Here is a 12,874-nt window from a genome sequence, read left to right as displayed (position 1 = left end):
AATCTAGGCAAATAATGCAGATTTTAAAAGAATATGCTCAAGGCAAAATTATAACATTAAACATTATTTTATGAGTGAGAGGTAACCAATTACATATACAAATAGCCACACTGATATGGAACCTTGCCATTCAGATTTCTGCCCCAGCAAAACTGTCAAAAGTCCTGGGTCTTTGTGGTGAGTCAAAATAGCTAAGTTTGAAAATGTTAAAGCAACCCACATTAAGGGTCTTCTAAAAAGAAGTAGAAAAGATAAAATCAGGGTTGCGGCCCTGCACGTACTTAACGAGGAATCTGTTCTCACCTTCTTGGCGATGCACAGTGTTCGAAGACCATCTCTTGCGTACAAGTCTAGATGCTTCTGTGTCCGGGCTCGGATTTTCCTCAGCTTCTTTTCCACATCAGTGTCAGTCACTGTGAAGGAGTCATTGTCCCGCATGAGGTCATATACAAATGCTCAGGGATCCCCATTCTTAACATCCTGGAATCTTTAGTGGAGAAATCCCCTCACAGCCCTCCACAGAACCAGAGGGACTCTCCTGGCTGTCAGGGTGCCCAGGAAGGTGATCTCTGGGAGTCCTTCCATTGTCTGCTCTCTACAGCTGATCATCACAAGCTTGGCTGAGAAATGCACTACTTACGAGGGTAGGTGGTCCAAGGTGTTCTTACCAAACACCTGTCTGCATCAGAATTATCTGAGAACGTAAACAAAAAAGAGAGATTCCCAGGTCCAGTTGAAGCTCTGCTGAATCAGGGACGACAGTGGATCTTTATTATGACCCCAGGTGCTTTCCTTGTAGCCACTTTAGCCCTGGATGACCAACGGTTTGCTAAGTGTTGGACATCCTATCCACCACCTTCTCTGTCATCTACTTCAGTCCTTATATCTAGTTAGGTTCCAAGACAGCTTTGGACTTGAATCTCATTGCTAAGTTCTTCACCACACTGCAAGAAATGGTCTTAGAAAAAAAAATTATTTGCATTTCCTACCAATATAGTGTTTAGAATGAAAAAGACTTCATTGTGTTGCTCAAAGTCCCCTTTATGAAGTCCTACATAATACATTTCTTTTAGAAAAAAATTAATCTTTTTCTCTTGAATTCTAGTACTTTTATCTACCAGATAAAAGGAATTTTTCATCCTGGGTTTGTGGGTATGGGGCAGGATTGATGCTATTGCCACTTACTTTATCTAAGATGTCCCAGATATCTCTAATCATTTGCAGCACTTTATAAAGCTAGGTTTGGAAAAAGCTTCAGTCATTTTTTTTTAAACCAGGGCTACATTGAGATCTTCAGAGGCTCTAAGTAGTAAACAGGTTTCGGGCACCTCATCCATCCCTTCATATAATGCAAAATTAAAAATACAATGTTTAACAGTAAGATAAGTATAAGAAAGCACAATGAGCTCTGATTTCCCCCGTGATACTATTCTACGGCTGTTTTCATATACTGCAAAAATTCTTTCAAAGATTACTTTCTCTTTTTTCAGAAGGTGTGACTGTTTTCTTAGTGCCTGAAGCACAGTCTTTATGCACTGTCTTATTGAGCACTATTTGAAGTATTTTATTCTCAAAGACATCAGTTCCTAAGATTAAACCCTTTTGCCTTCTATCTGGTTACCTTCGAATTGACCTTTTTTTTGCTCAGGCTAACAGAAACCTCATGGTCAAATTGAACGTTCAAACACCATAAATATGTTACACCTAGGGTTAGTTTCCCCCTTCCTTTTCAAAGCTTTAGTCCTCAATTCTTAATAGTAACATTGCTCATGTGTCTTTTATTGGAAACATCTCTAATCCATTTTGCATTCAGGTGAGGAACAAATAAAAAACCATCTCCAGGGCAGCGTTGATGGCTGTTGCCCAGGGACAGAATACTGTGGCTCCCTTGACTCCAAAACACGGAATTCACTCCTCTGCCAGAGTCTGGGGATAAAGAAACCTAATCAGCTCCCTTCCCATTCTAAACGCTCATCCATCCTCATGAACCTCTTGGCTTTGATCCATAGCTGGTAATGCAGGAGGCACAGGGCTGCCTGGCAATTCTAAAGCTTGGCTGGAACCAGCTACCCTGAGAGAATCACAGCCCCATAACCATCTTCTCCTTGTTAGCCATCAAGAAGCGTCTGTGCACTGATTCATGCTGCTCCAAAGCTAGACACTGATAGCTAGGGACCATGGAACATTTTTCTGGCTTGGTGCAAGTTTATGGAAATCCATTTGGGAGAGGCTGGGGGAAAGGATGATGAAGAGGGCCACCTGAGGCTTCCCAGAGTGCACGGAGCCTGGCAGGGAAGTCTGGCGGCATGGAAGGCCTCAGGGTACCCGGGCCGAGGATGTGTCACTGGTTACCTCGCCTCCTCTCTGAGGTCACTTCCCTCTCTGGGTTCAGTTGGTCTCTCTCCAAAACTAAGAATGAGGACCACAGTATTTTCTAGGATATGTTAATGGATGTCCTGCTAAAATATAGTGTATGGATAATCCATGTTTAAGTGAGTTTAGAAAACTAGAAATGGGGATAAAGGAGTTAAAGAGACTTGCTCTTACAAGACCTCCCCAAGTCTAGCTCCCAAGCTCTGTCATTCTCCAGGTCGAGGGCACGTGGAATGAAAGAAGCCAGTGTTAGGAACCGCTGTGAAGAGAGCAGCTTGTGGCCCGTGTTCCTGGGGATCTGCTGGGCTGAGTGGCGCTGTAACTTGAACTCATCATTCTCCTCCCAAGCTGCCTCCTAAATCACGGAGCCCTCTCTTCCTGGAGCCCTGGTGAGGGGGGACTCACCACAGGCCGGGTCTTCCAGCAGGTCCATGATAACCGAGTCGGCGCCCTTGGTATAGACGATGATCTCGCTCGTCAGCGGGTGCCTCACAATGACGGACATCCTCTTCCTGACAGAGTCAAAGCCCAGGGTGCAGAGGACATCGAAGGTGAGGCAGGTGCCCTGAGGCAAGCGCACAGTCACCTGCTCCGGCGTCCGGGACACCAGTGTGAAGCTGTAGGCATGGGCGGCGTGCACCAGGGCAGCCTCATCGGGGCTCTCGGCCTCGTAGCAGAGCTCGGGGCTGGCCGGGCCGAGGGCCGGGTCCTCCAGCACCTCCTCCAAGGAAGTGCCTGACCCAGACGCCAGGGCCTCACCTTGGTCCCATGTGCTGCTCCTGTAGCCGCCATCAGTATCAGTCGAGTAGCCTCCACTGCACACAGATGCGTCGTCTCTGTCTTCTGAGTCCGTGGTGGGCATGGTGGTCCCCAAACTGTCCCCCAGGTCGGTGTCAGAGGGCGCGGTGGAGGAGAATGATTGGCTGAGGCTGGAAAACTTCAACTTCTGGAAGAGCTGGTGGATCTTCTCCAGGGAGGTCCCCAGAGCCTTGGTCGAGGGTGGCATGGTGACCTTGGGATCGAAGGAGGGAAGGAGAACATTACTCTCAATATTGGGGAAAAAAAGTCATGCGGTCTGTGGCAGAATCTGCAGGTCATTTTGCAAGAAATGGATTACTTGGGCCCTCTGTGGTCGTGGGCAAGTCTTCTCCTCTAGGTGAGCCTCAATTTACCCACCTATAAAAATGAGAGTCTCAGGCCAGATGTTCCCTCTAGCCCTGACATGCCTGGGATTGGTAATGACCATCCCATTCTAATCAGAGATAAAGGAAAGAAAAGGAGACAAAAGCCAGACCCATAGTAAGAGTTCACATTCCCACACCCTTACCGGAGCCTTTATCTTTGCACGCGTCATTTCATTTCATCTTCCCTAACTTTATACTATCATTATCCCAACTTATGGACGAGGAAACTGAGGCACAAAGAGGTTAAATAAATTGGCCATCACCACCCAGTGTACAGGGAGTACAGCTGGGCCTCAGGCCTGGTTCTGTGTGACTCCAGAGGTTGGGACCTCCAGCGGCCAGCCAGCTGAAGCCTCGCTGTTTACTTAAAGATTAAGAGGCGGATGCTGTCCTCCCCAGAATGGTGCTCCTTCCTCTTGAAAACAGAGTTCTCAGGTAACGCTACCTTCTCTCAAAGCTCCCTGAAGACTTCTGATAACCTGGTGACTTTAAGGTGGCTGAAGTGACTTCTCAGGGTGGTTTGGGATCGGGATATAAGAAGGAGGGGGGCTCTGAGTTGGTGCCTGGGTGAACCTTTTTCTTAATTTCATAGCCACAAATTATAACACCCAATTATTCTCATCAGGTACTCACAGGGGAGCCTGGGTGAGAGTCAGTGGATAATTAAAGACACAGCTAATTTCAGTACTAAAAAATAATTCAGAGTCTAATCTCCTATAAATGGCCATCCAGCTGCATTATCTCCCAATTGGCAGAACATCACACATGGCGGTATTTCTTCTAAACCCCATATAAAAGCAGAGGCCAGTGTAATATGCTGTTATGGAGTCATACAGATGGTTCTGTCATGTATTAACCATACATCTTTTGTTGAATTACTCAAGCTCTCTGAGCCTGTTCACTTTTTTTTTTTTTTAACTTTGGTGGAATCTCTTTTATTCTTTCTTTTGTAAAAATATATTTTTATTGATTTCAGAGAGGAAGAGAGAGGGGGAGAGAGAGAGAGAGAAACATCAATGATGAGAAACTCATTGATTGGCTGCCTCCTACATGCCCCCTACTGGGGATTGAGCCCGCAACTCGGGCCTGTGCCCTTGACCGAATTGAACCTGGGACCCACTGAGCCAAACTGGCTAGCACTGTTTCTTCACTTGTTAAATGCAAAGCCAAACAGCGTAGGATTGTTGGATAATGAGGATTAAAAGATAACGTAGCCGAAGTGTTTGGCACGGAGCCTGGCATGTAGCAAGTGCTCAGTAAATATTAACTCTTTTTAAAAAAATATATATTTTATTGATTTTTTACAGAGGGGAAGAGAGAGGGATAGAGAGTTAGAAACATCGATGAGAGAGAAACATCGATCAGCTGCCTCCTGCACACACCCCCCCTACTGGGGATGTCCCCGCAACCGAGGTACATGCCCTTGACCAGAATCGAACCTGGGACCCTTCAGTCTGCAGGCTGATGCTCTATCCACTGAGCCAAACCGGTTAGGGCGATATTAACTCTTAATATCTACCCTTCAGACAGATAGACACAAAATTTGAAAGCTACATTAGAGTTCATATATAACTTTTTCTATTTTATTTAAAAATGAGGAAACTGAGGCCCAGAAAGGGTAAGAGTTCAAGGTCTCAGAGGGATGAAATGGCGATACTGTGGCTAGGGCTCAAGTGTCTTGTCTTTCTGTTCAGGGTGTCACCCCTTGCCCTTACCCTTCCTCCCCTCCCCTGCCACTCCCTCCGTCACCGATCCTTACCCTCTGCCTGGGCTCAGTGGTTGTGGAGACCATGACGGAGTTGCAGATGGTTAGGGCGAGGAAGAAGTCAGCGATGGAGGAGGTGGTGGAGAGGGAAGCCTTGGCAGGTCTGGAGTCTGGCAAGCTCTCCAGCCACAGGGCAGCATCTTGTACCTTGGTCAGTAGGTTTTTATCTGGAGTCACATCTTTTTCCTGAGAGAGAAAGAACTTGGTGAGTCTTTCCTAAAGGGACTCGGAGGAAGCCTACCCCCAAACCCCAAACACACCAGGTTCTTTGCATGCCTGGGGAGAGGATAACAGTCTTCCCTGTACTCTTGAATCCAGACAGCGCCCCCTCTGCAAGCCCAGTCACTACCGATTCTTATTTGATTCCTCCCTCTCCCTCACCTTACATGTCCATCAGTTATAAGGTCTGGCAATTCTTTCATTACATTGTCTCCCCACCATTTGTCCCTCAGTCCCGATGCTACCAACAGGCTCAGATCCTGTGGCCTCACTCCTGGATTTCTGCATCACCTCTAAGCTGATGTTGCTGCCTCTCACCTCTTTTCCTTCTAACCCTTCACATGTATCTCCCCCGCATCTTTCTAAACACCTTTTCCCTCAGGTACTCTTGAGCTCAGTAGACCTTCAGGAGATCTTCATCGCTGGCACAATCAACTTACTCTATCATCTAAATTTTTTTCGCAGTCTCTGTTCCCACCACTTCTCAACACAGACTATTAGCTTAGCCAGGAGGTGTGTTTGCTGTCTCCTGGATGAACCCATTCTATGCCTGTGATCTTACCTTGTTTGTAAGTCTCCTTCTGTCTACCAAAATTTTACCTGGACTTCAGTAACCATGAAAAACACATGGATTGTTATGGTGAGCTTTTTCCAAATGCGACACATGCTGCAAGGGCGGGGAGGTGGGGATGGAGGTGGGGGGACGGACCTCAGTCGGCTAGGAAGAAGGGAGTTTTCCACCTCTTAGGAATAGGATCACTGCAGCCATGCGTCTCTAATAGGGACCCTGGGGGCCAAGGGAAGCACAGTTGAGATGGCCTTCATCTGTCCCTGCCTGTGTGGCCACATCACTTTCAAAAGATTTTTCTGTGCTTGGCTGATTAAATCAGTACCTAGCCATCGTGTGTGTGTGTGTGTGTGTGTGTGTGTGTGTGTGTGTGTGTGTGTGTGTCGGGGGGGTGTGGCAGCGTGGGTATGTGGGCTGTCCACCCACAGGAACAGACTGGAGTGCTGCATCAGTCTCTTCCAAAGGAAGAAAGGAAAACCAAGACGAAGGACAAGGCAGAGGGCCAGGGTGTTCTTTCTGGAGGGGCGGGAGGGGCTGTGCCTACAGAAGGGAGTGGTGATATGTTTGGAGACTGGACAGTCCCCAATGCAAATTTTATGACCAGGAAGATATTCTTTGATCTGATGGTTCTGGAAAACTTTTGCAAGTGGCACTTTTAAACAAAGACTCTCTGCTCAAATCTTGGCTGCTTGCAGACCAAGAAAAAAAAAGGCATTTCATTTTCTATCTGCCAGTCTATTAAACACTGGCTCAGCCCTCACCCTGTCATAAGTGTGCTACCCCACCCTCAGACCACAGCTTTTATAGTAGCCTATTAGGCAAAAACGACCCATGCTTCCTTGTTCTTTGTAGTAAAAGAAAGAAGCCAGCTTTTGTTGTTAATGTTGATACTCATTTTGTTTTTGGTTTAGAGCCAAGAGCCAAGGAGACTGAGAATGGGCTCCTTTAGAATGTGGCCTGGTGCTCCATCACGACTTGGCACCTTGGGGGATTCAGAGGCAAGTTCTGATGGTGTTTACAAAGGGAAGTACAGACCTGGCGGTGCCAGGAGATGATAGGACCAGCTGACTGCCAGATGGGCAGGTGGCAGAGAGGCAAGTTCAGGAACCTGCCAAGAAGTGGGTGGGGGCAGGAACCAGGAGATCCTCTGGGGCTGCCCCCAACATGGTCCATGGACTCATTCCAGGATCTGCCACTCCAGCCACAGATATTTTACAGGTAGTTAGAGCCCTTTAAGGAAACATAAACCACCCTCTCAGCCAATGACTTCCAAGCTGGAGAAGGAGCCTATTTGAGATAAAGGTAGATGATTTCCTAGTGAGGGGCTGGTATGCTTACAGAGGTCCTCATCTTGGTTGCTCACTAGAACATCAGAAATAAAAATATGAGTGCTCGGGCCCTACCATAGACCAAATAGGCTAGCATCTCAGAGGAGAGGGCTCAGCATTGCATTTTACAAAGATGCCCATGTCCCCAGAGACGGGATCATTTGTCCAAAACAGAGAGCTTTCTTTCAGAAAGATGACTTAAAACTTCGATTAGTTACCCATCCATCTAGAATGCATGATTTGAATAATTAGATCTTCCAAAGAAGCTCAAGAGGCAGAACAATGATGGGAATGTGGAGGCTTCAAGCTGGGCAAGTTGACTGAAGCCACAGAGCTAATAATGGTAGAGCCGAGATGACCCCAAATGTGCCTGACTCGTAGCTGGAAGGGATCTTGCAGGTCAGCACCAACATTATGTTATTTGAGTTTTAGAACAGCTGGTGAGAGTTGTAAGTAAAGTATTTTCAGGTAATAAAAGGGATAGAAAGGGGTCTGACATGTTGCTATGGTTACCCAGCAAGCCAGTAGCACAGCTGAAATGAGAACCTACGTTTCCTGACCCTTAGCCCAGTGCCTTTCCTTCCTGGGGATGCTATTGTCCCACTAACCCCAGATCTTCAAGCAAACAGAATGACACGTGGCAGTTCGTAAAGAGAACGCGTCACCATCTGCATCTGCCTAGACAACAAGGATTTGCTGTTGATCTATGTGTCAATTTCCTTATTGCTCTGGAATGAACTTAGAACTGCCTTTAGAAGTGCCAGTCAGGGCGGGAGGTGACATCCAGGATATGGATATAGCTCAGAGGTTAATGTGTCCCTTTCACTGACCAGCAAGCAGCGAAGGGCCCCGAATAGAAGTTAGACTGGGTTGGCTCAGGGCTGCAGTTTTTCTGGGTGACTGAGATTTGTCAGGTTGAACAGGGGGCAGTGAATCTGTGAGCCCCAACTGAGAGCTACCAAGGAAAGGCTCCTTTCTCTCCCCACTGGTCCTGGCGGAGACATTCTCAGGCACATGGGCCACCTGTGGTGTCTAGAACTGGAAAGTGCCAAAGACACACAAATGCAAGATCTACAACCCATGCCTAATGAGAATTCACTAATTCATGGTTCAAATATTTAGGTAAAGAGCTGGGGGAAAGGCATTCCATTCAGAGGGGACAGAATTAAATAAGGGAAAGACTTGACAATATGGAGGTCCTGTTGTTATCTCATTTGGGGGAAAAAAAAACACAGGAAAAAAACCACACCAAATCAAAAGGCTTCCTAAAGGCGTCTACGGATCATTTGTCTTGGGAGTTTATGAACATCAGATGTCTTAACACATTGTTATCATTTGATCCTTGTTAATGTTGCATGTCTGTGCATAATAACAAAATAGAGTTAACTCAACTTTATTGATTTTAGAGAGAGAGAGAGGGGGAGAGAGAGAAACATTGATTTGTTGTTCCACTTATTAATGCATTCATTGGTTGCTTCTTGTATGTGCCCTGACCGAAAATCAAACCTACAACCTTGGTGTAGCAGGATGACGCTCTAACCAACTGAGCTACCTGGCCAGGGCAGAGTTAACTCAATGTTGTACTCAGAGTTACAGAAGTAACAACCCAGAACACACAGACTTGCAGCGTTTTTTTCCCTTGTTGCAGTCAGAAAGCGCAGTCCTGGGTTAGGAATATGAGGCAGCAATATGGACAATGCTTCTGACATCTTGTCAGATCCAAAAAACCTAGAACCTATAATTATATGTACTATGATTGCAAAAATGTTAAATAGATGGAGTTATGCATGTGTATTAATGGGGGAAATAAAAGCTTGGAAGGAAATTCACCGAAAGGATCATTTTGAAATCATATTTTCTAATCATGGAATACTAGAACTTCAGGTTCCTCTTTAAGTTTGTGACTTGTTCAAGACAAGCTGGGGCTCCCTGTGGCCTTTCTGTGAGAACAGAAGATTCTAGACCACGTGTCTCTTAGAGAAAGAGCAAGGTGCAGAGGAAAGCAGACAGGCAGGAGCTAGAGGCCCGGTTCTGGCTTTCACTACCAGGGAATATTGGAGATCTTGTAGAAGAAACTCAATTTCTTCACCTGCTCCCTGGACAGTTAGTGATGGGTGTCCCTGTGGATCAAATGTGAAGGGACCACATGCAGAAAGCTGCAGGGGTGTAGGACCACAGGGGCCAGGCAGTTGACCTAAGGGAGTGAATGTGCCGGGTAATTTTGACATTGATGTTTTTGCTTCATAACAATTGGAGACTCTCTTTGATGATCACAAAAAAGATATTCTCCCATTTTTCTTGAAATGCATAAGCCCGTAGGCTTATCTTTTGTTTTTCCACTTTATAGAAACCGGGGGATGGCAAATGTTTCTCTTTCCTCTTAACTGTATTATTTGAAAAACAAGCATAATGGACATGCCGCTGGCCCTCGGCTCAGTGATGCAAGTGAGGCAAGGACTGTGATGAACTAGAGATTACATGCCCAGACTAAACGGCATCGACTCTTTAACTCAAGCCAATTTCTTCCACAGGGAAATGCTAGCTTAGTGTGAAGGATTTTCCCAATTCCATTTTTAAAAAACAGAAGCCAGAAATCTATGTTTATGTGAAATCTCCTAATTTCTAAATACTAAACATCGGAAATGAACAAGAAGTGTGCATGCCCAATAAAACGCGTATGAAGATTGCATACAAGACCAAGGGCTGGCATTTGGAGAGCCCTTCAGGGTTTTTATTGTCTTTTGTCCCTCACACCCCAGAGCCCCCTTCCATCTCTCCCCAGTAGAGACCACTTGCAATTCAAAGAGGAAAAGGCAGGGACTTACGATGGAGCTGCTGAAGGCCACAGAAGACTGTGTGTTTTCCCAGCGCCCCTCGGACCTCTGTCGGGAGTGGCCCTGGATGGGTACCCGGGCACTCTGGCATCTCCTCAGAGGCTGGATGCCTCCTGGGCTTCTCACTGCTGCTGGGCCCTGGGCCCATCTGGCCGGGAAGGACAGGCACTGGTATTGGGTCCACTCTTCACTGTCTGAGTCCAGCTCCTTTGGGACCTCCAGTCGCTTGGCTGCGGGAAAGGAGTCCTGTTATTGCCCCTGTCATACCTGGGCTGGACTATGGCTGGGGAAATCCCAGACTCGGAGTGGTGGTGAAGAACACCGAGGAAGAACACTGCTGCTCTGGCAAGCAGGGAGCTGGCTACTCTGACTGGAGAAAGGGATGCAACCAAGTGACACAAGGTGCAGATCCTGGCTCTACTACCTCCTCATTGTGTGGCTCTGAGCTTTGGCTAAACCTTGTGTCTCTATTTCCTCAGATAGGGGGTTAAAAAAGTACCGAACTCTATGGGTTGTTTGGGAGACTTAGAATACTCTAAGTACTGATGATGATAGCTGTTTTTATTATTAAAAAGGATCAGAAGGACACAGCCGGTGTGGCTTAGTTGAGTATTGACCTATGAACTGGGCGGTCATGGTTCAATTCCTGGTCAGGGCATATTCCCTGGCATTGTGGGCTCCATCCCCAGTGTTTCTATCTCTCTCTTCCTCTCCCTTCCTTTCTGAAATCAATAAAAAATATATTTTTAAAAAGGATCAGAAGTTCCCACATAAATAGTTACCATCATGGTAAAGGGAATTGGGTTCCCTATATCACTTTCTTTCTCTTTCTCCATCCCTCCCATTTAAAAGAATGAATGCTGCTCTTTTGAGAGTTTCTTCTCTTAGTTAAAAAGTGTGTGTGTGTTGGGGGTGGGGGTGGGGAGGGGATGGAGCTGAGGGGATCAGGTCAGCTTTACAGGCCATCTTTAGTCCATACAGGATGACAGTCTGGGCACTTAATAGCCATAGCTGCTAAGCTGAAGCTTTCAAGAGATCACGGAGCATGGAAGGCATTTCCCGGGTGTATCAAATCTGACCATGCGCCTAGACCTGGCCTGTCCTCTCTGGTAAGGTGACCCTGGGCACATCATTGGGACATGTCCCCAGGCCACTCCTGACAGGTAAAAATGCTGTGTGTAAATGGCACAGGACAAAGCGGACTGGAGGGCAACACACAGATCACTGACAGCCTTGTGAACACATGAAGGTTCCCAGGTGATGAAAACAGCACTGCTCTGTGACCAGGAAGCCCCAGGGACACAGGAAGCTACTTTCCACAAACCACATAGCCTCTGTGGGGAGCCAGCATGACGTCTTTAATCACCAGCCTCTAGGAGAGCAGGTGATTCTTTCAGGAAGAAAGATGGGGACTCCCGGGGGGCCTCGTACCGTTTTCTTGGTGTGAGTACTCGCTGCCCACGATGGTGCAGCGCCGAAACACCATCTTGTTCTCGGTCAGTGTCCCCGTCTTGTCGGAGAAGATGTACTGGATCTGGCCCAGGTCCTCCGTGATGTTGAGGGCTCGACACTGGATGGACAGATCGGTCTCCTCATCATACAGGTCGAGGTCGTTGTGCAGGAAGAAGACTTGCCCGAGCTTCACCAGCTCAATGGACACGTACAGGGAGATGGGGATCAGCACCTGCAAGAGACCGAGTCCCACGGAGTCAGAAGCCAGGCCGGTTCCCTGTGTCAGGACCCTCTCTCAGGACCCTCTCTGATGGGAGGCAAAGGCCTTGAATGGAAAGCTGATGTCCGCTCGCGTGATGGGCTTTCTCTGGGAAATCAAAGGTTAGTGCCTCATGCCTCCCTTGACATTCTTAGGGGATATGCCTTCTTCAGGCAGGGGTGTCGGAATGAGGCAGGCACTCACCATTGGTTGTTCAATGCAGAGCGGGAAGTGGGTGAGGAACAGTTGTTCCTCTGTCTGGAGTCCCCCGAATCCCCCCGGATCTCGGTGCCATGGAGGGTGGCCTCCCACTTTTACAGGTGTTCAGACCCATTGTTGATTACTGGCCACTGATTCAATATCTAATATCTATTGAGCGCTTTGTGTGAGTCACATATTATTCTAGGTTCTGGACATGGCAGTGAGCAGAACAGAATTCCTGGCCTTGAAGACCTCAAATTCCAACAAACAAATAATTATACACCGGGTAGTGGTAAGTCTCATAAAGAAAAAGTAAAGAAGGTAGAGGGTGATGGTTGGGAAGGACTCTTATCAACCATGACCTTTGAGCAGACACCTGAAGATGGGGTGTGTCCTGAGGATATCTGTAGGAGGAGGAGCATTCCGGCAGCTGCTGGGCAGTGGGAGTGGGCAGGGTGAGAGTAAGTATGTGAGTGAACAGGACAGGGAGGGTGTCAGGATCCAGATCATTGAGGGCTTGTTGGTGGCAGCAAGGACTTTGGACTTCACTTTGAGAGGATATGAAATCACTGGCAGGTCTGTGCAAAGCAGGGGGTATGACCTGATTCACACGTAAAAATGGATTACTCTGCTAAACAAATGAACAAATGAATGATTCAAAAGAGTTCACCAGTAAAAGGACAATGAAACA

At 47.1% G+C, this 12,874-nt stretch overlaps 1 protein-coding gene across 5 annotated transcripts in view; it reads right to left on the bottom strand.

The window, feature by feature from the left end:
• ATP10B (ATPase phospholipid transporting 10B (putative)) overlaps window positions 1–12,874 on the bottom strand; it is a 180,356-nt gene that overhangs the window by 31,371 nt on the left and 136,111 nt on the right. For all 5 annotated transcript variants that reach the window (XM_036314371.1, XM_036314373.1, XM_036314368.1 and 2 more), the window contains 5 exons: window positions 11,703–11,955; window positions 10,263–10,501; window positions 5,317–5,508; window positions 2,779–3,385; window positions 304–413 (listed from right to left, as the gene is read on the bottom strand). In XM_036314371.1, coding sequence (XP_036170264.1) covers window positions 304–413; window positions 2,779–3,385; window positions 5,317–5,508; window positions 10,263–10,501; window positions 11,703–11,955 — 1,401 coding nt within the window. The remainder of the gene's footprint in view (window positions 1–303; window positions 414–2,778; window positions 3,386–5,316; window positions 5,509–10,262; window positions 10,502–11,702; window positions 11,956–12,874) is intronic.

Source organism: Myotis myotis, unplaced genomic scaffold, assembly GCF_014108235.1.
Source record: "Myotis myotis isolate mMyoMyo1 unplaced genomic scaffold, mMyoMyo1.p scaffold_m19_p_6, whole genome shotgun sequence".
In the NCBI taxonomy this organism is placed as follows: domain Eukaryota; kingdom Metazoa; phylum Chordata; class Mammalia; order Chiroptera; family Vespertilionidae; genus Myotis; species Myotis myotis.
This window is presented reverse-complemented; position numbering and strand designations above follow the sequence as displayed.